Raw genomic sequence first — 26,975 nt, forward strand, 5'->3', positions numbered from 1 at the left:
ATACAAACTTGTTACCATAAAATCATACTCATGTTTCTAGAAATGCAGTTTAGATAACATAAATCTACAAATATGAGGCATTTTTCAATCATACATAACTATCTCAAAAGCAACATAATTAACTACCAACTGTTACCCTGATGAGAAACTTAACTCCTCAATGCCATTACATATGCATGATTCAATTCCTTCATTGACTTTTTGTTCATCATCTTTGACTTTGACTGACTTGACTTCATCCGATTCTGCAATTGACATGCATTCCGAAAATCTGAAGCAACTACTCAAGTGATCATTAGTTAAACCCGCCACCTGCATAAACGAATAGATGACCGTAGGACCCACACTACGGAACCCTCTCCTTATAAGATCTTTACTTATCACATCGGCTTTAGGAGTTTTCACAGGAATTTGACGAGGGTATCGAAATCGGCTAACAATAGGTTTATAGTTCACAAAGCTCCAAATGTACTTATGGAACGACCCGAATTCATCTATGACCTGTGATTGACAAAACCTGCAAAAAGTTAGGATACACTTTACAAAAAAGCGACATGATGTATAAAGCATAAAGTTGGTTCTGTTGGACACTAGTCCAAATATTTGACAAATCATTTAGTAGACAAAGACAAATTGTCTTTTGCATGTATAAAGAAGTCATAGAAAGTGGGTTTGATTGGTATTTGTTTTCACATGGATGACAAAGTCATTTTGGTATTTGCATTCTAACATACATGTGCAAGTTTACAAGACAAGGAAAAGTTTGATTTTGCATGTTTACAAGTCAAAGGTGTGCTAGTTGGTTATTGATTCTTTTTCACATATAGCTTTCATATGTGTAAGAATCATGTATAAATAGATGGACATGTAGAGCTCATTTGAGTATCACAAGATCACAAAGAGAAAGAAAAACATAGTTGATAGGTTTATCAACGGAGTGTGTTTATTTGTGAGGCCGAGAGTTTATTCTTGTAGGGATTGTAAAAGAGTGTACGGGAAACTTAGATTTTATACTAAAATCTAAGGGGCTTGGGTTTAGGTTTAACTCATAGTGTACTTTTTTCTTGTATCGGGTTCTTTTATATTATAAGAATAAATGGAACTCTTGGGGTGGACGTAGGCAGGGTTTTGCCGAACCACGTTAAATCGTCGTGTTATCAGTTACTTTATTTGCTTTCTATTATTTCTCGCAAGTTTGTCTCAAACAAATTATATCCTCGCTTCCGCTAGTGTGGGTCCGCTAGGCAATTTGTCATAACAAGTGGTATCAGAGCGTATCCAGGTTTATCGGATATTTTTTGGTTTGAGATGGCGGGAAATAGCGGTATGCAGTTTAAGGTGGAGCCATTTGATGGAACCGGGAATTTCACCTTGTGGCAAGCAAGGGTGAAGGATGCCCTGGTTCAACAGGGCTTGGCAAAGCCGTTGAAGGGTAAAAAGGACGGAAAGCCAGAAAAGATGACGGATGACGATTGGAATGACATCGAAGAAAGATGTGTCGGTACCATTCGCCTATCCATCAGTGATAAGATCATTAATAATGTCAGTGGCGAGACAACCGCAACGGGGTTGTGGGTGGCCCTCGAGAAGTTATATCTCGGGAAGAATATGACCACAAAGTTGAACTTGAAGCGTGATCTTTATCGGTTGAAGATGGAGGAAGGCGGGAATATCATTGAACACATGAACGTGTTTAATGGTCTGGTGGATCAACTTGCAAAAGTTGAGGTTAATATTGAGGAAGAAGATAAGGCCCTTATTCTTCTTACCTCTCTTCCCAGTTCGTATGATACTTTGGTTACTACTGTTCTTTACGGAAAAACTACTGTAAAGATGGAGGAGGTAGTACCGGCACTCTTATCTCAGGATAAGAGACGAAGATACGATGACCGTTTTGAGCATGAATTTGCTATGGTTGGTCATGGAAAGGGAAGGTTTTCCGGAAAAAGATCTGGTGATAAAAGTAGGTCCAGATCAAGAGACGGAATGAAGGGTGTCCAGTGCTTCAAATGTCAAGAGTGGGGTCACTACAAGAAAGATTGTCCACTCTGGAAGAATGGTGAAGATAAATCTGGGGGTTCATCAGCTGCAGTTGCAGTTAATGAGTCGGTTAATTTGGGAGATGTTCTCACAATCTCCAAAAGTTCTACTTCTGCTCAAGATGAATGGATTTTAGATTCGGGTTGTACGATGCATGTGTGTTCCAAGAAAGCTTATTTTGTTAAGCTAACATTAAAGAAGGCTGGAGTGCTGACTTTAGGTGATGGTTCAACATGTGATGTTGAGGGTGTTGGCATGGTGAAAATAAAATTGTTTCGCGGAGCTGCTTACACACTTGGTGGCGTGGCGTACGCACCAAAGATGTGCAAAAATCTAATTTCCTTAAGCCAGTTAGATTCTCAAGGATACGGCTATTCAGCCGTAGGTGGAGTTATGAAAATCACACATGGCGCGAAGGTCCTGATGAAGGGAGAGAAGTATGAGGGTTTATATCGTCTGGTGGCGAGTACCAAATGTACTCGTGTCTCGAAGGTTTGGAAAGTGTGCACACGGGAAATTGATCGGGAACATGTGACGACATGTTTGATCAAGTTAGACGATGGTGAGAAAGGAAATCCTACTGAAGGAGAGGTGATTCGAGACTCCTCTCCGGAGTCAACTATGTAAGTTGACAGGGTCAGCTGCACATAATTTTTTGCCGTTTTATTTGAATCGGGGTTCAGGACCGACGTGATTCAAGGTGTGTGCAGCGGTGATAAGGAGGCCAATGGTGAAAATACTAGGCTATAGTATTTTCGGTGACGAATAAAGATAAATGTTTGTCAAGGTGGAGATTGTTGGACACTAGTCCAAATATTTGACAAATCATTTAGTAGACAAAGACAAATTGTCTTTTGCATGTATAAAGAAGTCATAGAAAGTGAGTTTGATTGGTATTTGTTTTCACATGGATGACACAGTCATTTTGGTATTTGCATTCTAACATACATGTGTAAGTTTACAAGACAAGAAAAAGTTTGATTTTGCATGTTTACAAGTCAAAGGTGTACTAGTTGGTTATTGATTCTTTTTCACATATAGCTTTCATATGTGTAAGAATCATGTATAAATAGATGGACATGTAGAGCTCATTTGAGTATCACAAGATCACAAAGAGAGAGAAAAACATAGTTGATAGGTTTATCAACGGAGTGTGTTTATTTGTGAGGCCGAGAGTTTATTCTTGTAAGGATTGTAAAAGAATGTACGGGAAACTTAGATTTTATACTAAAATCTAAGGGGCTTGGGTTTAGGTTTAACTCATAGTGTACTTTTTTCTTGTATGGGGTTCTTTTATATTATAAGAATAAATGGAACTCTTGGGGTGGACGTAGGCAGGGTTTTGCCGAACCACGTTAAATCGTCGTGTTATCAGTTACTTTATTTGCTTTCTATTATTTCTCACAAGTTTGTCTCAAACAAATTATATCCTCGCTTCCGCTAGTGTGGGTGCGCTAGGCAAATTGTCATAACAAGTGGTATCAGAGCGTATCCAGGTTTATCGGATATTTTTTGGTTTGAGATGGCGGGAAATAGCGGTATGCAGTTTAAGGTGGAGCCATTTGATGGAACCGGGAATTTCACCTTGTGGCAAGCAAGGGTGAAGGATGCCCTGGTTCAACAGGGCTTGGCAAAGCCGTTGAAGGGTAAAAAGGACGGAAAGCCAGAAAAGATGACGGATGACGATTGGAATGACATCGAAGAAAGATGTGTCAGTACCATTCGCCTATCCATCAGTGATAAGATCATTAATAATGTCAGTGGCGAGACAACCGCAACGGGGTTGTGGGTGGCCCTCGAGAAGTTATATCTCGGGAAGAATATGACCACAAAGTTGAACTTGATGTTGGACCAATCTTGACATAAAGTAATAGTTAGAGGTTTATTTTGTGAAATTATATCTCAAATGGATTTGAGGAGGTGGAACATGTGAACGGATAACAAGTGGGCTAGCCGTCATTGTTTTCAATTTTGCTTCTTTCTTGACTTTTCTAATTTATTCTAGACTTGACTATTCTAGATTATTCTAAACTTGATTATCCTAGATTATTCTAGACTTGCTTAAAGGACAAGATTAATCAACTATAAATAGGGATAGTTGCTTTATGTAATAATATGAATGTAATAAGAGTTTTTCTATAATTGGAGAAGGATTTCCAATAAGTTCTTGTTCTTAAATTTTACTATTCTGTCTTATAATCTGGTACCAAATTTCTTCAATTGGTATCAGAGCTGAGTTACAAAAGGGATCGTGTTGTTGATCAAAAGGACTAGATCAATCACCAGATTCTAAGACAGAAAAATACGAGCGTCGATCGAAGACCAGATTCATGGGGGATATTATCAATACCTCGGATGCAATCAAGGATACCAGCCATCTTACGTTCCAGTGCCCTATCCTAACTGCGACCAATTATACCATCTGGTCGCTTAGGATCAAAGCGATTTTTAAGGCACATGGAATCTGGGAATCAATTGAACCTGGAACTGATGTCGATCAGAAAAAGGATAATGCTGCAATCGCTTATCTGTATCAGTCTTTACCTGAAGACTTGATTCTTCAAGTTGCAGGTTGCACCCATGCGAAGGAAATCTGGGATGCAATCAAGACCCGTCACCTTGGAGTTGAACGAGTGATGGAGGCTAGACTTCAAACTCTTAAAGCTGAATTTGAAGCAGCAAGGATGAAAGATAACGAAAAAATTGATGATTTTGCAGCAAAACTTTCTGGAATTGCCTCAAAATCAGTTGCACTTGGAACCGTCATTGAGAAAACCACGTTGGTGAGAAAAATATTAACTGCCATACCAGAAAAATTCTTAAATATGGCAGCCACTATCGAACAACTGGTTGATCTCAAAACGGTGAAATTCCAGGAAGTTGTGGGTAGGCTAAAAGCTTACGAAGAACGAACCAGTCTAAAGACTACAAATAACAGCCATGACCAACTTCTGTTGTCCTATGAAGGATGAGACTCAAGAAAGAAAAGGGAAAACAACTTTGGTCGAGGTCGAGGGAATGGCCAAGACACCCGGGGTAGGGGCCGAGGTCGTGGACAGTTTGGTGGTCGAGGAAGGGTTTCAGGCCGCGGACAAAACTTTTTTGCTGGTAGACAAATAACTGAAAACTTAACTAAAGATCGATCAAAGCTGCAGTGTTTTCGATGTGATGCATTTGGACACTTCTCATCGGATTGTCCAACACGAAAGAAAAGAGAACAAGCAAATTTGACTCAAGCTAGATCAACCGAACTACCAGTGGCTAATGATGATAGACCTGCACTATTGATGTCCGTAGCCAATCAAAGAAGCGAGAAGGAAGTAATTCATCTAAGTGAAAAGAAGGTTTTTCCAGCAAAGTATGAGTCACATGATGGTGGAGAAAACATGTGGTACTTAGATACTGGAGCAACAAACCACATGACAGGAAACAAAGGACTGTTTTCAAAACTTGATACGGATATTGGTGGTACAGTGAGATTTGGGGATAACTCGTGTGTGGATATAGAAGGAAGAGGATCTATTCTTTTAACATGTAAGAATGGTGAACAACGTTTGTTGACCGACATACTTTATATCCCATACTTAAAGACTAACATATTTAGTCTTGGGCAAGCTGAAGAAGGGGGTTGTGTAATCTTGATCAAACATGGTTTCTTATATATGTTTGAGGTAGATGGATCGCTGCTAATGAAGGTTCAAAGGTCCCCTAATCGGTTGTATAAAATTAATCTCGAGGTTGGGACACCAATCTGTTTACATGCCAAGATTGATGATCCAGCATGGTTGTGGCATGCCCGTCTCGGTCATGTGAACTTTGATACAATAAAGCGGCTAGGGACCAACAATCTAGTGGATGGAGTGCCGGTTATTGATCACCCTACACAGATGTGTGAAGCATGTTTAGCAGGGAAACATTCACGACAAAGTTTTCCTGTCCAGACGGCTTTTAGAGCCCAAAATCCACTGGAACAGGTTTATGCAGACCTGTGCGGACCCATATCCCCTATAACCCAAGCGGGAAACAAGTACGTTATGCTGATTGTTGATGATCACAGCAGGTTTATGTGGTCTTTCATGTTAAAAACCAAAGGAGAGGCATTTGAGCAATTCAAGAAATTCAAGGCGATTGCTGAAAATCAATATGGAAGGAAAATAAAGGTCCTTAGAACTGATCGGGGAGGAGAATTTACATCCAACGAGTTCAATCAGTATTGTGATTATGCTGGAATCACAAGACAGTTGACTGCACCTTACACGCCACAGCAGAATGGTATCGTTGAAAGGCGAAATCGAACAGTGATGAGCACAACAAGAAGTATTCTTAAAGCAATGGATATACCACAAAGATTCTGGGCTGAAGCAGTACGTCACTCGGTTTATATTCTAAACAGGTTGCCCACGAAGATTCTGAAAAATCAAACACCGTATGAGGCTTTAAAAGGAAGAAGACCAAATCTTGATCATTTACGGGTGTTTGGATGTGTTGGATATGTGAAAGTACCTTCAGATCAAGTAAAAAAACTTGGTGACAGAAGTATTCCTATGGTTTATTTAGGAACTGAACCAGGAACTAAGGCACATCGTATGTATGATCCCGAGAAGATGAAAATAGTAATCAGTCGAGATGTGGAATTTGATGAAGCACGCAAATGGGATTGGCATTCCGGAGTAGAAAACAATCAAGAACCTAATCACAAAGGAGAATTCGTGATACATATAAACCCCGGTGAAGTTTTCTCGGCTGATCAAAATTCCGAAAATGGGCCTACTGAACCAGGCAGCTCAAGTAGCTCATATAGCCCACAAAGCAGCAACTCCTCAAGTCAAGGAAGATCGACCAATGAGGAAAGCATAACCCATTCTGATGTTAGCAGTCCTGAAACAACAGTAAAACAACGAGGACCTATGATGTCTCGTCTCCCGACAGATACAGTCAATGAGTCAGATCCATCTATGGCAGAAGAGGAGACATATGATGATACACCACCACGAGGTTGGAAAAATCAAAGTGATATATATGATCTTCTTCTTACCGAAGGAGAACCAACAAATTTCAAGGAAGCTACAAGACATAAAGAATGGAAGCAAGCTATGGAAGGTGAAATAGCTTCCATTGAAAGGAATAATACTTGGGAGTTAATGGATCTACCCCAAGGACACCGACCTATTGGACTAAAATGGGTATACAAAATTAAAAGGGATGCAAAAGGAAATGTCACACGACATAAAGCACGGCTAGTTGCCAAAGGCTACATCCAGACACATGGTGTAGACTTTGACGAGGTATTCGCACCCGTAGCTAGACTTGAGACTGTTAGACTTATTCTAGCTTTGGCAGCCCAAAGTGTAACGACCCTACTTTTTCCGTTATCTTTTACCGTTAACTATTTAACGACCGTTAATTGTTATTCGTGCCACGTCATTTCTATGACCTATATTATTATTTTTGTAATAATATATTAATTATTATGTGTTATATGAATATTTGTATTCATATTTTAAATTATACGTTCCTACGAGTCGCGGATTTCTATCCGGCGAATCTTTTCGGTTTTCAAACCAACGGTCGAACTTTTGGAATTTTTAAGTCCTAATTATTTTAATTATGATATTTTGATGTCATATGATTATATATAGTGTTTATATATTTTATCCGTCGCGTAGTTGTTATCTCTCCGAAAAATCAATCGCGTAGTAGCGTTTTCGAGTTTCGGGCTTCGATCGGGCGTTCGGGCTAAAAGAAATTACATATTTATCATTGTGGGCCATGTGGGGCCCACCCCATTCAGTTGTTGGCCGAAAATTCCCTTAGGGAGGGGGTGGTTTGTGATTTTATTTCATTATTCCATTTTTCATTTTCTAAACACTAGCATTTCCTCTCAAACCTAATTACTCCCATTTTATTTTCTTCCTCCTCTTCTCTTTTTTTTTGAGCCGTCACCCTAGCTCCACCAAATCATCATCATCTTCATCTAATCTTGCATGGATCATCAAATAGATTGCATAATCGGATTCTACACGTTCTTCTCTACAAGTTAACATCTCTTGATTATTGATTAGGGTATAAACCCTAACCCTAGCTTTTTGATTTTTCAATTATATTACTGATTTTATATGTTATATGATTAGTATGATATGTATAAGTTGTTGTAATGTTGTTTGGATGCGTAGAATTACTCGTTTGCGTATGATTTCGGTTTGTAAATTTTGGACAGCAGTTTGATTCGTATATTCTGACTTTATAACTGATATGAATGTTAAAATAAAGTACATAAATGAGTTCCTCTCATCAAGACATTAATTTTAGACTCCGGATTCATGTCGTTTCGTTTCCCGGAGCCCTAGATATGCTTAATTTGGTTTTTGTAAAAGATTGAAAGGTGTTCTTGGCATGAACAAGGTTGGGTCCGACTTTGTGACCATCCTTGGTGTCTTTAGGGTGTGTCATTTGGTTAGGACTGATGGTGAGACGAATTTTTATGTTCGGGTCACCTAAATCCGAGCCACGGTTCACCCGTTGTGCCCGAATTACCGTTTTGAGTAAATTGTTTTCCCAAATGTTGTCATGGCTGATATCCACGACCTAGGGACTGTTCTTGGAGTGTTCTTGAGTTCATAATTGTGTCGGGTAGTTTGAGTAGGTGAAGTTGCATATGTGGCTTGCCCGAAACCGACACCCGGGGCTCAAGATACGACCCGGCGAACTTTTAAACTTAAAACTTATGGTTAATGATTAAACTTATGATAAAATTTATGGAATTCATTATTAATTAATTACTTATGATAAAAGAAGTAATTATTATTATTTAAAACATATGATATAAATATTTATTATATCATTTAATTATTAATTATAATTTAATTAACATTTTAATTAAACTTATGATTAGTAATACTTTTATTATTAAAGGAAAATACTTATGATAAGTATTAAATTTGTTTTTGAGAAATTATTAAAAGACTTATAATAAATATTAAATAATTATTTAATTATTATAAGACTTAATTATTATTTAATTATGACTTAATTATTAAATACTTATGATTTAATAATTTTAATTAGAAACTTATGATATGATTAATAATTCATTATTAATTAATAATACTTATGATATAATTTAAAATTTATTATTAATGAATAATACTTATATTATGACTAATACTTAATTAATTAATTAAATACTTATGTTATATTAATTATATCATTTAAATTTATATTAACTTTAATAATTCATTTTAATTTAATTAAACTTATGTTATGACATAATTAGACATATTTAACTTTAATAAACGTTATAACTTATATTATTATTATAACTTACACTTTTAAAATTTACATTGACCATGTTTGACCAAGGTTGACTTTTGAGTTGACTTTCGGTTGACTTTGACTTTCAGTTGACTTTTGTTGACTTTCTAATTAAGGAAACTTTCCTAACTTATAAACTTTCCTAAAATAGAAACTTTCTAAATTTGGAAACTTTCCAAAAATAGAAACTTTCCAAAAATAGAAACTTTCCAAAAATAGAAACTTTCCAAAAATGGAAACCTGCTAAAAATAGAAACTTTCTAAAAATAGAAAGTGTGTGTCCGTAAGCTGTTCCGATCAAACCGATGCATATTGAGTATTGTTCTATGACTACTTGCAACATGTACAATAGCTGTCATACTAAGACTTGACCTAAGTTAGTTATTTATATCGACCTGCTTTATTTATAGGTCGGCGTTGTGATCATTCCTGATCACTGTACTACATTTGCTGTTCGCTTAATTGTATTGGTTACTTCGTTGCTATTAAGGTGAGTTATAGTCCCATTTTCTATTTTAAATCTTTTGGGATGAGAATACATGCAATTTATTTTATATTTTGGACACAAGTGGAAGTTGGTTTAAATTATTCATTGTGAGTTGAACAAAAATATTCCCTAGTCTGGTAACTGTAATCACTGGTTTCTACTGGTGAACGCGAATCCTATGGATAGATCTATCGGGTTTGACAACCCCATTTCGAGCTAGTCGCGCTAGCAATTTATAATCGGAATGTTTAGTACTTCGTATTTTGTTGTAGATACACTTGTTCGGTGTATATTTTTTTATTGTGTTTGGCAAGGGTAAATAAATGGTTAAGTGGTTACCAGGTGGCTCACGGAAAATGGAATAATGTTTTATTATATGTTTTCTAGCATATAATTTGGTGGTTTAAAAAGGAGTTTTATGTTTTCAAACATAAATTTTTTTTTTTTGTTTAAATTAAATATAGTCTGCATATTTATGATAGCAGCTTTTGTTAAACATTAACTTGCACTCTATTTTGTTACATTTGGTAGTGGTTGTTTGTTGACTTTGTTTTGGTCAACTTTTGGTTAAAGTATTATTGTATAGTTTTTCTAAACTTATATATTTTAGTAGATTTCCTTTATAGGAAATCATTTTTTTTTAAATAAAGAATGCAAGGTTGTTTTATTAAATTCATATAGAGTTTCGATCAAGCTGTGGGACCAAGTGACGGAGCCGTTAAGTGTTTTGACGGAGTCGTCACAGTTGGTATCAGAGCTCTGGTTGTAGGGAATTAGGTTGCATTGATGTCGTTACCCGGGTCAATAGGGTGCATTAGTGAGTCTAGTCTACAGCCCGGCCTATTATATATTATTATATGTGATTATTTGTGTCGTGTTGGTATGTATATTGTTATCATACATACATTTCTATTATGTTCTGAATCCGGGAGGAACTCCCATTCCGATTTAAACGTATTCTCCGACTCATGCGAGTTCATCTTTTAAAGGAACACCTCGGTTAGTGAAACCGAGGGGGTGTCATTCTTGACTTCTGGAATTCTCGACATTTCTATGTCATAATTAGTGTTTATTGATATAACGTTTAAGTTACATTACGTGTTCAAGAATTCTCGGCATTTCTATGTCATCTATTATGGTTATGTATATAACGTTTGAGTTATATTACGCGAGATGTCATTCTTGACTTCTAAAAGCTCGGCATTTCAATGTCAGCTATTATGTTTAGGTATATAACATTTTGTTATATTACGTGCATTTGTGCCGTTGTGCCTATGTGCTTTGGTTGTTGAAACGGAAAACGTCATTCTTACTTTTAGAGATTCTTGGTACTTCGAAGACATTTTTATGTCATCGTTACTCCTATTCATTACTTTCGATGTCCTTGTCTCTTGTTCTATCCTTAGCACATTGTTAAGAAATTGTTTCAGGGAAATTGTGTTGAAATTCGAGGTTGACCGCGTGTCCTGACCTCATGTAGTGCTATTGGAATGGAACTATGACTTAGTGAAATATAATGGCGTCAGGCCAACGTGATTATATTACGTTAATTCATAAAGAAGTCCCAATATTGTGACATGAGGAATAGAAAGCGAGTCAAAGAAAATTTGTACACCACTCATTCGGAAATTCTAACGTTATTACATGAGTAAGGAAGATACTCATTATCTTATTTGTTGATATGCGAGAGACTCATCTTAACCGAACTACCTACCCCATGTTTTATCATTTATAACTCGCTTGTTAGTGACAGCTTCGCACGTGAATAGTTTTGACCCAAGGACTTATGTTCTGATAAAAGTCAAGACATTATTTAACTCATTGGTTTTCATGACCTCGTAGCATTTATTGAAGAGATGTCGCAAGACGATTCAAGTCCATCACCCGAGCTTTAACGATCTTACTTCAACTCGTAACCTCTGTGATGCGGATACCCTGCTTTTCATTAAAAATTTTACACATTTGTGTAATTGGGCGGTTCTCACGAGATTTATGGGCGAATAGAAGTAATGAAATACTTTGTCATGTATACTATTTATAAAATCATATATGTACGTATGAATTCAAATGGACAAATTTACCCTTACCTATTTTGGCTAGTATACACTAATTTATACCTTCAAAATTATTTTAAAACCACTCTTATTGAGTTGTCTAGTTAACTCAAATTGATTTACGTAAAATGGTACACGTTGTACATACTTCTAAATTTACTAAGAGCTTCGTTCCATTTATGGGGTTACATTAGACGTTTAAAGCTTTTTCAAAACTTTTTTGATTGATTACATTAGAATTTTCGCATTACTCTACAGAGTGTTTGGATCACATTTCTTCTTATTCTCCGTTTAAGGATGGAACTTACCATTAAGTTCGTTGATAGAAACTCTTACACCACTTTGGATTTCGGTTTTATAAAAATTGTTGGAAAGTCCTTGCGCTCATAAAACTTTCCCTCTTATGGTTGGACATGGCCGAAACGCAGACCGATAAATCAAGTTTCTGGGGTACACTCGATGGTCACCTTATTGTAGAAAAGGCGCTAGGTGGGTTTCTACCCCAACTGTTGTTATAATGGGTATCATGGATATATATTACTCTAGACCGTTTGAGGAGTTTCTACTCTCAATTTTCGCTGTCAACCGCAACACCCTCGTAAACATCAATCCTAGGATTCGATACTTTAGGGTGCACGAAATTATTTTTGGAGATTCATCTCACCTGGAGTCGGCCATTCTTTATAACCCATGATTCGCGTTCTTTTCATCCGCACATAAATTTAAGAATATGGATGAATCCTAGACTTCCTCGCTCATTGTACACGGAAGTTCACTCTCGTTGAATTATCACACCTTTCATACGTCTTCCTTTCGGAAATATAATGAAAATTTACTTTGGAGTCCATGATCCTCGTTAACTCCTTTGAGAGAATTGCCTTAAATATCTATGCCACAGATGTGACTACTCCATATTTATTTCTTCCTTCATTATTGCAACTTTATTTCATCCGTTCCAGTTCGTCCCCTTGGGGAGCTCCCGTTTTGTTCGTTGAGAAGAAAGATGGTTCATTTCGTTTGTGTATTGATTATCGTGAATTGAACGAGCTTACTGTTAAAAACCGTTACCCTCTTCCGAGAATTGATGATCTGTTCGATCAACTTCAAGGTTCGTCCGTTTATTATAAGATTGATCTTCGTTCCGGTTATCACCAATTACGCGCTAAAGAAACTGATATTCTGAAAACTGCTTTCCGCACCCGTTACGGTCACTTTGAATTTCTTGTTATGCCGTTCGGATTGACAAATGCACCTGCTGTGTTTATGGACCTCATGAACTGTGTGTGCAGACCCTATCTGGACATATTCGTTATTGTTTTTATCGACGACATCCTTATTTATTCTAAGAGTGATGAAGAACACGAAGAATATTTGAAGTTGGTGCTTGATTTATTGAGAAAAGAAGAGTTGTACGCTAAGTTCTCTAAATGTAATTTCTGATTAAGAGAAGTTCAATTCCTTGGATATATTGTTAGTAAACAAGGAATACTAGTTGATCCCGCCAAGATTGAGGCGATTGAAAAGTGGGAAGTTCCGAAAACTCCTACTCAGATTCGCCAGTTTCTAGGATTAGCAGGCTATTATAGAAGGTTCATTCAAGATTTTTCACGAGTAGCGAAACCTCTGACTGCTTTAACGCATAAGGGGAAGAAGTACGAGTGGAAGAGTGAACAAGAGTCTGCTTTCCAAACTCTGAAGAAGAAGTTAACTTCTGCACCGATATTATCACCACCTGAGGGTAATGATGATTTGGTTATCTATTGTGATGCTTCGTGTCAAGACTTTGGTTGTGTTATGATGCAACGAAAGAAAGTTATTGCGTACGCGTCACGTCAGTTGAAGATTCACGAGCAGAATTACGTAACCCATGATTTAGAGTTGAGAGCTGTTGTGTTTGCGCTTAAGATTAGCAGACATTATCTATATGGGGTCAAAGGTACATTGTACACTGATCACAAAAGTCTTCAACATATTCTTGATCAGAAACAGTTAAATATGAGGCAACGAAGATGGGTTGAGACGTTAAATGATTATGATTGCGAACTTTTATATCATCCGGGAAAGGCCAATGATGTGGCTGATGCATTAAGTCGTAAAGAAAGGGCTGAACCTCGCAGGTTTAGGGCCTTGAATATGACAATTCAAACAAACCTCGCTAGGCAGATCCTTGAGGCACAATAAGAAGCCTTGAAGGAGGAAAATTTTGTAACGGGAAGGTCCGAGGCTTGAGTAAACAGTTAGAGGTACAAACCGATGGTACTCGGTATTTTGCGGGATGCCTTTGGGTTCCGAAGTTTGGTGATCTACGAAAACTTGTTTTAGATGAGGCTCATAAGTCTAGGTACTCTATTCATCCTGGTTCAGGAAAGATGTATCATGATCTTAAGGAGCTGTATTGGTGGCCTAATTTGAAAGTTGATGTGGCTACGTATGTGGCTAAGTGTTTGACCTGCGCTAAGGTTAAAGCTGAACATCAAAAACCGTCTGGACTTTTGGTGCAACCTGAAATTCCCGAGTGGAAGTGGGAAGGTATTAAGATGGACTTTATTACGAAGTTACCGGGAGTTGTGGGTGGTTATGATACCATTTGGGTGATTGTTACCGACTCGCTAAGTCAACTCTTTTCTTGCCAATTAAGGAAACATATTCAATGAAGAAGTTTACTCGTTTGTATTTGAAGGAGATTATTTCGAGACATGGTGTTCCCGTATCGATTATGTTGGACTGAGGCAGTCCTAACAAGGTGCTCTAGGAACTAAATTGGATATGAGCACCGCTTATCATCCACAGACGGATGGTCAGAGTGAAAGGACCATTCAAACATAGAAAACATGTTAAGAGCGTGTGTTATTGATTTTGGAAATGGGTGGGATAAATATTTGTCGCTGGATGAGTTTTCTTATAACAGCAGTTATCATGCAAGTATTAAAGCCGCACCATTTGAAGCTCTGTATGGTAGAAAGTGTAGGTCTCCTGTCTGTTGGAATGAGGTTGGGGATGCTCAACTCACATGACCAGAGATCATTCACGAGACTACCTAGAAGATTGCACAGATTAAGGAAAGATTGAGAATCGCCAGAAGTTGGCAAAAGAGCTATGCCAATAAAAGAAGAAACGATATTGAATTTCAGGTCGGTGATCGTGTTATGTTGAAGGTATCACCTTGGAAGGGCTGATACGTTTTGGTAAAAGGGGGAAAGTTGAATCCTCATTTTGTTGAACCTTTTGGGATTATTGAGAGAGTTGGACCAGTGGCTTATCGTTTGAAATTGCCACAAGAACTCAGTGCTATTCGTGACGTTTTTCATATATCGAATTTAAAGAAGTGTTTGGCCGAGCCCAATGAAACTATTCTTTTTGATGAACTTCATGTTGATAAGCAACTTTATTTTATTGAAGAACCTGTTGAAATTATGGACCGAGAGGTAAAGACTCTTAAGCAGAGTAAAATTCCTATTGTTCGAGTTAGAGGGAACACCGGATGCGGTCCCGAGTTCACTTGGGAGCGTGAAGATCAGATGAAGAAGAAGTACCCGCATTTGTTCCCAAATGCTGAGTCAACCCCTGCACCTGCTTAAATTTCGGGACGAAATTTCCGTAACGGGAAGGTACTGTAACGACCCTACTTTTTCCGTTATCTTTTACCGTTAACTATTTAACGACCGTTAATTGTTATTCGTGCCACGTCATTTCTATGACCTATATTATTATTTTTGTAATAATATATTAATTATTATGTGTTATATGAATATTTGTATTCATATTTTAAATTATACGTTCCTACGAGTCGCGGATTTCTATCCGGCGAATCTTTTCGGTTTTCAAACCAACGGTCGAACTTTTGGAATTTTTAAGTCCTAATTATTTTAATTATGATATTTTGATGTCATATGATTATATATAGTGTTTATATATTTTATCCGTCGCGTAGTTGTTATCTCTCCGAAAAATCAATCGCGTAGTAGCGTTTTCGAGTTTCGGGCTTCGATCGGGCGTTCGGGCTAAAAGAAATTACATATTTATCATTGTGGGCCATGTGGGGCCCACCCCATTCAGTTGTTGGCCGAAAATTCCCTTAGGGAGGGGGTGGTTTGTGATTTTATTTCATTATTCCATTTTTCATTTTCTAAACACTAGCATTTCCTCTCAAACCTAATTACTCCCATTTTATTTTCTTCCTCCTCTTCTCTTTTTTTTTGAGCCGTCACCCTAGCTCCACCAAATCATCATCATCTTCATCTAATCTTGCATGGATCATCAAATAGATTGCATAATCGGATTCTACACGTTCTTCTCTACAAGTTAACATCTCTTGATTATTGATTAGGGTATAAACCCTAACCCTAGCTTTTTGATTTTTCAATTATATTACTGATTTTATATGTTATATGATTAGTATGATATGTATAAGTTGTTGTAATGTTGTTTGGATGCGTAGAATTACTCGTTTGCGTATGATTTCGGTTTGTAAATTTTGGACAGCAGTTTGATTCGTATATTCTGACTTTATAACTGATATGAATGTTAAAATAAAGTACATAAATGAGTTCCTCTCATCAAGACATTAATTTTAGACTCCGGATTCATGTCGTTTCGTTTCCCGGAGCCCTAGATATGCTTAATTTGGTTTTTGTAAAAGATTGAAAGGTGTTCTTGGCATGAACAAGGTTGGGTCCGACTTTGTGACCATCCTTGGTGTCTTTAGGGTGTGTCATTTGGTTAGGACTGATGGTGAGACGAATTTTTATGTTCGGGTCACCTAAATCCGAGCCACGGTTCACCCGTTGTGCCCGAATTACCGTTTTGAGTAAATTGTTTTCCCAAATGTTGTCATGGCTGATATCCACGACCTAGGGACTGTTCTTGGAGTGTTCTTGAGTTCATAATTGTGTCGGGTAGTTTGAGTAGGTGAAGTTGCATATGTGGCTTGCCCGAAACCGACACCCGGGGCTCAAGATACGACCCGGCGAACTTTTAAACTTAAAACTTATGGTTAATGATTAAACTTATGATAAAATTTATGGAATTCATTATTAATTAATTACTTATGATAAAAGAAGTAATTATTATTATTTAAAACATATGATATAAATATTTATTATATCATTTAATTATTAATTATAATTTAATTAACATTTTAATTAAACTTATGATTAGTAATACTTTTATTATTAAAGGAAAATACTTATGATAAGTATTAAATTTGTTTTTGAGAAATTATTAAAAGACTTATAATAAATATTAAATAATTATTTAATTATTATAAGACTTAATTATTATTTAATTATGACTTAATTATTAAATACTTATGATTTAATAATTTTAATTAGAAACTTATGATATGATTAATAATTCATTATTAATTAATAATACTTATGATATAATTTAAAATTTATTATTAATGAATAATACTTATATTATGACTAATACTTAATTAATTAATTAAATACTTATGTTATATTAATTATATCATTTAAATTTATATTAACTTTAATAATTCATTTTAATTTAATTAAACTTATGTTATGACATAATTAGACATATTTAACTTTAATAAACGTTATAACTTATATTATTATTATAACTTACACTTTTAAAATTTACATTGACCATGTTTGACCAAGGTTGACTTTTGAGTTGACTTTCGGTTGACTTTGACTTTCAGTTGACTTTTGTTGACTTTCTAATTAAGGAAACTTTCCTAACTTATAAACTTTCCTAAAATAGAAACTTTCTAAATTTGGAAACTTTCCAAAAATAGAAACTTTCCAAAAATAGAAACTTTCCAAAAATAGAAACTTTCCAAAAATAGAAACTTTCCAAAAATGGAAACCTGCTAAAAATAGAAACTTTCTAAAAATAGAAAGTGTGTGTCCGTAAGCTGTTCCGATCAAACCGATGCATATTGAGTATTGTTCTATGACTACTTGCAACATGTACAATAGCTGTCATACTAAGACTTGACCTAAGTTAGTTATTTATATCGACCTGCTTTATTTATAGGTCGGCGTTGTGATCATTCCTGATCACTGTACTACATTTGCTGTTCGCTTAATTGTATTGGTTACTTCGTTGCTATTAAGGTGAGTTATAGTCCCATTTTCTATTTTAAATCTTTTGGGATGAGAATACATGCAATTTATTTTATATTTTGGACACAAGTGGAAGTTGGTTTAAATTATTCATTGTGAGTTGAACAAAAATATTCCCTAGTCTGGTAACTGTAATCACTGGTTTCTACTGGTGAACGCGAATCCTATGGATAGATCTATCGGGTTTGACAACCCCATTTCGAGCTAGTCGCGCTAGCAATTTATAATCGGAATGTTTAGTACTTCGTATTTTGTTGTAGATACACTTGTTCGGTGTATATTTTTTTATTGTGTTTGGCAAGGGTAAATAAATGGTTAAGTGGTTACCAGGTGGCTCACGGAAAATGGAATAATGTTTTATTATATGTTTTCTAGCATATAATTTGGTGGTTTAAAAAGGAGTTTTATGTTTTCAAACATAAATTTTTATTGTTTAAATTAAATATTGTTTGCAATATTAAACCTATAATTCACTCAACATTTTTGTTGACAGTTACTCGCATGTTTTATTCTCAGGTTCATGATTGATTGCTTCCGCTGTGCTTAGAGAGTCTGCATATTTATGATAGCAGCTTTTGTTAAACATTAACTTGCACTCTATTTTGTTACATTTGGTAGTGGTTGTTTGTTGACTTTGTTTTGGTCAACTTTTGGTTAAAGTATTATTGTATAGTTTTTCTAAACTTATATATTTTAGTAGATTTCCTTTATAGGAAATCATTTTTTTTTAAATAAAGAATGCAAGGTTGTTTTATTAAATTCATATAGAGTTTCGATCAAGCTGTGGGACTAAGTGACGGAGCCGTTAAGTGTTTTGACGGAGTCGTCACACAAAGAGGGTGGGATGTTCATCACCTAGATGTTAAAACAGCATTTCTACACGGTGACCTCAAGGAAGAAGTCTTCGTATCTCAACCGGAAGGTTTTGTGATAAAGGGGAAGGAACAAAAGGTGTACAGACTGTCAAAGGCTCTCTATGGCCTGAAGCAAGCCCCACGTGCTTGGAATACAAAATTAGATGGAGTTCTAAAGGAATATGGATTTCGAAGGTGTAAGCTTGAACAAGCTGTATACACAAAAAGAACACAAGAAGGATCACTTTTGGTAGGAATTTATGTTGATGATTTGATTGTAACGGGTAATAACCTGGAGAAAATCAAACAATTCAAAAGGCAAATGGAAGATAAATTCGAGATGAGTGATCTGGGCTTACTTTCTTATTATCTCGGACTCGAAGTAATACAAGGCATAGATGGAATAAAAATTCATCAATCAAGATATGCTAAAAGAATCCTAGAGGAATCAGGAATGTGGGAGTGCAATTCCACCAAATATCCAATGGGACCAGGTGTGAAGTTGATGAAAGATGATGGCAGCAAATGTGTTGATGCAACTGAATACCGGAAAACAATTGGATACCTTCGGTATTTAACTCATACACGGCCGGATCTTGCATACTCGGTGGGATATGCAAGTAGGTATATGCAAACTCCTAAAATTACTCATCTTCAAGCTGTTAAGCAAATTCTCAGGTACTTGAAAGGTACAGTAGACCTGGGTATTCACTATCGAAGGAATGGTAGCAATAACCTACTTGGATTTAGTGACAGCAACTTCTCGGTGGACCCAGATGATGGAAAGGGTACTACTGGATTAGTGTTCTACTTTGATGATGGACCTATTGCTTGGAATTCACAAAAACAACAAACAGTGGCCTTATCATCCTGCGAAGCAGAATTTATGGCTGCTACTGCAGCAACTTGTTAAGCAATATGGTTAAGGGGACTCTTAGCTGAAATAACTGGAAGAAAAGAAGAACAAGTCGTGATCAAAGTTGATAATAAGTCAGCAATATCATTGATGAAAAATCCGGTATTTCATGGAAGAAGTAAGCATATCGACACACGGTATCATTTCATACGAGAATGTGTTGAAATGGAGAAGATTAAAGTTGAACACATCAGTGGGGATCAGCAACGGGCTGATATTCTTACAAAAGCATTGCCGAAGTTAAAGTTTGCTGAAATGAGAGAGATTCTTGGGGTTCAAAGGATTGAAGACTCAAAGAAATAAATGATAACTCAAGGTCAAGATTGGGGGGGTGATTGTTGGACCAATCTTGACATAAAGTAATAGTTAGAGGTTTATTTTGTGAAATTATATCTCAAATGGATTTGAGGAGGTGGAACATGTGAACGGATAACAAGTGGGCTAGCCGTCATTGTTTTCAATTTTGCTTCTTCCTTGACTTTTCTAATTTATTCTAGACTTGACTATTCTAGATTATTCTAAACTTGATTATCCTAGATTATTCTAGACTTGCTTAAAGGACAAGGTTAATCAACTATAAATAGGGATAGTTGCTTTATGTAATAATATGAATGTAATAAGAGTTTTTCTATAATTGGAGAAGGATTTCCAATAAGTTCTTGTTCTTAAATTTTACTATTCTGTCTTATAATCTGGTACCAAATTTCTTCACTTGAAGCGTGATCTTTATCGGTTGAAGATGGAGGAAGGCGGGAATATCATTGAACACATGAACGTGTTTAATGGTCTGGTGGATCAACTTGCAAAAGTTGAGGTTAATATTGAGGAAGAAGATAAGGCCCTTATTCTTCTTACCTCTCTTCCCAGTTCGTATGATACTTTGGTTACTACTGTTCTTTACGGAAAAACTACTGTAAAGATGGAGGAGGTAGTACCGGCACTCTTATCTCAGGATAAGAGACGAAGATCCGATGACCGTTTTGAGCATGAATTTGCTATGGTTGGTCATGGAAAGGGAAGGTTTTCCGGAAAAAGATCTGGTGATAAAAGTAGGTCCAGATCAAGAGACGGAATGAAGGGTGTCCAGTGCTTCAAATGTCAAGAGTGGGGTCACTACAAGAAAGATTGTCCACTCTGGAAGAATGGTGAAGAAAAATCTGGGGGTTCATCAGCTGCAGTTGCAGTTAATGAGTCGGTTAATTTGGGAGATGTTCTCACAATTTCCAAAAGTTCTACTTCTGCTCAAGATGAATGGATTTTAGATTCGGGTTGTACGATGCATGTGTATTCCAAGAAAGCTTATTTTGTTAAGCTAACATTAAAGAAGGCTGGAGTGCTGACTTTAGGTGATGGTTCAACATGTGATGTTGAGGGTGTTGGCATGGTGAAAATAAAATTGTTTCGCGGAGCTGCTTACACACTTGGTGGCGTGGCGTACGCACCAAAGATGTGCAAAAATCTAATTTCCTTAAGCCAGTTAGATTCTCAAGGATACGGCTATTCAGCCGTAGGTGGAGTTATGAAAATCACACATGGCGCGAAGGTCCTGATGAAGGGAGAGAAGTATGAGGGTTTATATCGTCTGGTGGCGAGTACCAAATGTACTCGTGCCTCGAAGGTTTGGAAAGTGTGCACACGGAAAATTGATCGGGAACATGTGACGACATGTTTGATCAAGTTAGACGATGGTGAGAAAGGAAATCCTACTGAAGGAGAGGTGATTAGAGACTCCTCTCCGGAGTCAACTATGTAAGTTGACAGGGTCAGCTGCACATAATTTTTTGCCGTTTTAATTGAATCGGGGTTCAGGACCGACGTGATTCAAGGTGTGTGCAGCGGTGATAAGGAGGCCAATGGTGAAAATACTAGGCTATAGTATTTTCGGTGACGAATAAAGATAAATGTTTGTCAAGGTGGAGATTGTTGGACACTAGTCCAAATATTTGACAAATCATTTAGTAGACAAAGACAAATTGTCTTTTGCATGTATAAAGAAGTCATAGAAAGTGAGTTTGATTGGTATTTGTTTTCACATGGATGACACAGTCATTTTGGTATTTGCATTCTAACATACATGTGTAAGTTTACAAGACAAGGAAAAGTTTGATTTTGCATGTTTACAAGTCAAAGGTGTACTAGTTGGTTATTGATTCTTTTTCACATATAGCTTTCATATGTGTAAGAATCATGTATAAATAGATGGACATGTAGAGCTCATTTGAGTATCACAAGATCACAAAGAGAGAGAAAAACATAGTTGATAGGTTTATCAACGGAGTGTGTTTATTTGTGAGGCCGAGAGTTTATTCTTGTAAGGATTGTAAAAGAATGTACGGGAAACTTAGATTTTATACTAAAATCTAAGGGGCTTGGGTTTAGGTTTAACTCATAGTGTACTTTTTTCTTGTATGGGGTTCTTTTATATTATAAGAATAAAGGGAACTCTTGGGGTGGACGTAGGCAGGGTTTTGCCGAACCACGTTAAATCGTCGTGTTATCAGTTACTTTATTTGCTTTCTATTATTTCTCGCAAGTTTGTCTCAAACAAATTATATCCTCGCTTCCGCTAGTGTGGGTGCGCTAGGCAAATTGTCATAACAGGTTCTACAACTTTGACTGCGTAAAGTACAAGCGATAAAGCTGAATCTTAATGTTCAGGTGACAGAATGGGCCTCTTTAAAATGATATGCACTATCAAGAAGTGTAATTTTTCCATACCTATCACAAGAATATATACCCAACAACTCTTTAAGTTTCTAATAGAATCTTTAGCTATATACAGGGGTGTTTGGATTTGTTTTTCAAAACTAATAATTGCAACATAAAGTTACAATAATCAGTTCTTAACATTTGAATATATAGATTAATTCGATATCCAGATGTTTCAAATACTCAATCATCTAGGAATGAAGCCTTGATTGGTAATTTTATATACTAAAAAAGTTCTACGGTTTTCCCTATTTGAGTTACCTAGGTTACGTGGGAGAGTGAAAATCTGAACCCATACTCCCCATCAAGAATACTCCCTAGCTGTTTCCAACCCTTCCCTGACCACCCCATATTTTAAATAATCAATAGTGATTTAATGCTCGATCATCTAATTATTTTCTTTATCTTTTATCTTTTGGTGAAAAAATGAATGCTCATATAGAAACGATGTCGTTTTTCAAGGAAAAACGCCCTCAACAAGGAATACAAAAAGACAGGGAAACAGGGAAAGCTCGCCCCTAGAAAGCAACTATCCAAACGAAACTATCTATAAACAAGCCTCCCAACAACCTGAAAAACCATAAAGACAAACTAACCAAACAAAACCGAATACATCACGAAAAGAGCAATCACATCAAACTAACAAACAAATTGAACCCGACCACTCAACCTAGAGGTCCCGCCCTTTTCAATTTACCGTTTACCGTCTCTTTCAAGTAATTCTTCCCAGACCGATTCTCAATTTCGTACGACAACACATTGGAGGATCCACCACCCGGTGCGCTCTCGTAGGCCAAACGTGTCATCATTTCATCGAAAGCCCCAAAAGCCTCCGTAGACATATAATTATTGTACAACCCGTTTCGTTAACACGCATATCCCCAAACACATGATTTGCAAAAGGACTATTTCCATGACACAAGAAAGTCATAAAGGACTAAACTTTATCAGTTGCTTCAACTTCAATTCATAAAAGTAAATCATTGACCATCTTCTTTTGTTATATGATCATCAACATCATGATTAATTGTTGCTCAACTTTATTCTCATATAGGTCTCTTATTGTGGTTAACATGAACTACTCGTTTTAACAATTTCATAATGGTAACATATCATATCATTTTATATAAAAGGGAACAGCTAAGCGAAACTACAGGGCTTGTATTCTGAAAATTACGCAACTACAGGGACTGGAAAACTACTTTTGGCATTTTTTTAACCAACTAACCAAATTTCATATTATTAGAAGGTTAGCTTTGCTCGAATGAGGGTGACACTTCAAGAAATATTTAAATTTTGTAACATTTTAGGTCATCTTTAAACATATAAATACATAAATAATGATACAAGTTGAAGCAATCCCAGGACCACTATTAAATTAACATTCACACCACCTACTCTACCAGAATTCAATCATTTCATTCAAGCATGCCATGTCATATATAATTCTATTCTGTAATACCAAAAAGATAAGTAAAGACCAACCCTGTTCTAACGTCTAAAACTTCCAAATCCAAAGAAAGGTACAACTTGCAGTGCAAGATATACAAGTGGTTAATCGAACTTAACCCAACTTTGCTAAATAGCACTAAGGTCATGCACTAGTCAGTTTTTGGATCTTGAATACAATCACAATTATGCATAAAGTATTGTATGTTGCTTGTACTTATTGCATGTGGAAAATAAAGTTGGAACTTGATTGGATAAGATGTAAGTATAAGAATCAAGATGAATGATTGTCAAGATCTTAATAATATTTATAAAGTTTAAGAGGTTTTATGCATCAAAATTATATGGAGTACTTTGGTAGACTATCAACTCTTTCCTTCTTAGTTAAATTTTTTCATTTGATCAGTTTGACACTTCATTGATAAACCCTGATAAAAAAAAATGGGTCAAAATTACCACCCCTAAGATTTTGTCTAACCACAACCAGATGATAGTTGTAGCGCTAGCGCTATAAGATTATTAACTGAAACATAGAGGATCTACCTTGGAAATTTGGCGAGCATTTTCGACTATGGCCCGCAGTTTCAGCTCTGAAAGCAAAGAGCTTGCAGCACTCCCAGGTCCCACTAGCTTCTTCTCACTGAACTTCCCGACAACCAATGGATCAAAATCCGCAAAAACTTCTCTGCATAATAACCATTTTATGAGAGAAAACACTTGACATAAAAACGTCAAACATATCACAAAAAATAATAATACAATACCTAAAAAGATGCCGTTTGTTGAGAATGGATGGCCATGTAAGTTCTGATAATGCCCCAGAAAGCACAAGCAGCTCAAATAACTTTCTACATAATTTGACAATTCGAGAAAACAATTGAAACAATTATATAGAACCCTATTTAAGTAATATAGGAACACAAAGATTGTTGTGTAGACATACTTATCATCATGCACAGGAACTCCCCATTCCTCGTCATGAAAAACGGCATAAGTTTGATCTACCGTCAGAAAACAAGTTCAAGAATATTAAAAAAACCCCAAGAAAACATTCGTTTAACTAGCAAAGCACAAATTTTTATAGCAATGTGAAGGATTACCACACAAATAATCTTATTAATTAGATATATGAAGCATGGTATTGTATTTATGTTGCAATTCATAAATAATTATGTCAATATACTCCACAAACGAGATAACTAGATGATCAATGTAAGTTGTACTAGACAGAGTTACAAAAAGAAAATTGAAATGTTCATTCAAAAATAACATCGAAGATTTCGACTTTAACTTATTTTATAAGAAAACGAGGGTCAATCGTTTATACCTGAACTTGATGTTACCCATGCACACCTTTTCTTGGATAAAAGATCAGCAGGTGAAGTATCAGAAGCACTATCAATAACAACGTTTTTCGGTCTTGAAGATAACTGCCTCCTCCCTCTAGAATTGCTACTTGTTCTATAGATCCTACCTGTAGAAGCCCGGCTTTGAAACGAATCAGTCGATGCATCCGAAGAACACGAAGCATTGAGTGAAACCTGCCTGCGTAATATTGAAGGAACACCCGTGGAACTAAAAGGCGGCGATGATGCTACAACGGATCGTTTTTTCCCACCGATAGAACCCTCCTCAGGTGACATTTCAATCTTTTTTGATGTTTTTGTCGCGGGTTTTTGAGCGCTTACAAGACCCAGAGCCGATTTATTTCCAGCAAGACTAAGGATCGATTTAGCTTCTGTTTCAGTCACATTTATAGACCTAACTCTTGGCTCTCCAGACATCAAAAGTAAAAAAAAAAAAAAAAAAAAAAAAAAAAAAAAAAAAAAAAAATCTTATTTAACCTTTTAACAATTACCCTGCAGTTCTTTTATTGCCAACTAATGTAGTACAAATAGACCAAATCAAGCCCTTGAAGTGAAGTACCAAATAACTACCAACCTTTTTACCAAGATTCAATCTTTGACCCAGTAAATCACTTACACCATATGACAAACCCCAATGAAGCTCATAAATTCATATCATTTATATACCTAATCACCTAATCAAACATAAACCATAATCAGCATTTTCATAAATAAACAGTGAAGTTCATAACTTTTTACAGAAATAATCATAAACCCAAAAGGGGCTATTTACTTTACTAAACGAAAAGCCCACAAAATCCCTCAAATTTACAAATTCATCAACAGACCATAAACAACATTCTCACCAAGATTCAATAAAGTTCGTATCTTTATACAGAAATCTCATAGTTTACACAATATGTAGTACTATTATTATAAAATTTAATAAATAATAAACCCAAATCAGGTAAATTGTATTTATGCAGATATATAGAGATGTAATAAGGTATGCTTCAAAAAAGGAATCATGTGAATAAAAATGATTAATTTTAAAAAAAAAACATAATTTCTGTGACACATTTCCAATGAGAGTGAAATATGAATAGGACCTGCACCTGTCCTTTTGCTTATGATGTTTACCATTTATTTAGCTACATTGAAGCTGACATTTTTTGTCTTTTTCCTTCATCATATAGTTATATAAATACACATATACAGAAATGAGAATTTGGATCCAATGTGAATGTACCTGTAAATCAAATATTTCTTCCTTCTGAGAAGAGTAATGTGTGTGTGTGTGTGTGTTTTCTTAGAGAGAGAAAGTGAGAGCAGCAAATGATGAGTGAGGTATGAATTTGCACTTTTGCATATTGTTTGCTTATTTCATTTTATCCTTCTTTTTCAACAGTTTTAGTCTCTTTATTTTGAAGTGAAGACATTTAGGTCCCTATACTTTTCTATTGTCAAGTCTCCCTATTTCTTTTTTTTGGTTCCTAATTTTACTTTAGAAAGGTACGAACTTACTTTACACTAATATTCTTTTTCTTCTTTTTATTTATTATTTACAAGTTCAGTTGATAAAAAAATCATTAAAATTTAAAAGTATATACTGGTCAAAAGTTAGACGATATAATTTGCTTCATCTCACTTACGTTGGGAGGTCATATAGGTATTATTGAAAAGGGTGTTCGTTCCGTTTAAACCAATCCGAATAGAA

General features: G+C 36.0%; 1 protein-coding gene across 1 annotated transcript; it reads right to left on the reverse strand.

Moving 5' to 3' along the window:
* Positions 1–25,696, reverse strand: LOC139890621 (uncharacterized). The gene is made up of 5 exons (XM_071873519.1): positions 25,240–25,696; positions 24,856–24,913; positions 24,677–24,760; positions 24,456–24,597; positions 1–501 (listed from the first exon to the last, which is right to left on the reverse strand). Exons 1-5 carry the CDS (start codon positions 25,694–25,696, stop codon positions 133–135), a joined length of 1,110 nt encoding a protein of 369 aa, XP_071729620.1. The 3' UTR covers positions 1–132.
* Between the last annotated feature and the right edge of the window lie 1,279 nt (positions 25,697–26,975).

This window comes from Rutidosis leptorrhynchoides, chromosome 2, assembly GCF_046630445.1.
Source record: "Rutidosis leptorrhynchoides isolate AG116_Rl617_1_P2 chromosome 2, CSIRO_AGI_Rlap_v1, whole genome shotgun sequence".
In the NCBI taxonomy this organism is placed as follows: domain Eukaryota; kingdom Viridiplantae; phylum Streptophyta; class Magnoliopsida; order Asterales; family Asteraceae; genus Rutidosis; species Rutidosis leptorrhynchoides.

Excerpts from the sequence above, each read along its gene's own strand:
- LOC139890621 (XM_071873519.1), bottom strand. The coding sequence starts at position 25,696 with ATGTCTGGAGAGCCAAGAGTTAGGTCTATAAATGTGACTGAAACAGAA. Across the intron at positions 24,914-25,239 it reads ATGGGTAACATCAAGTTCAG|ATCAAACTTATGCCGTTTTT; the intron begins GTATAAACGATT and ends TTCTGACGGTAG. Across the intron at positions 502-24,455 it reads ATGCTCGCCAAATTTCCAAG|GTCATAGATGAATTCGGGTC; the intron begins GTAGATCCTCTA and ends TGTCAATCACAG.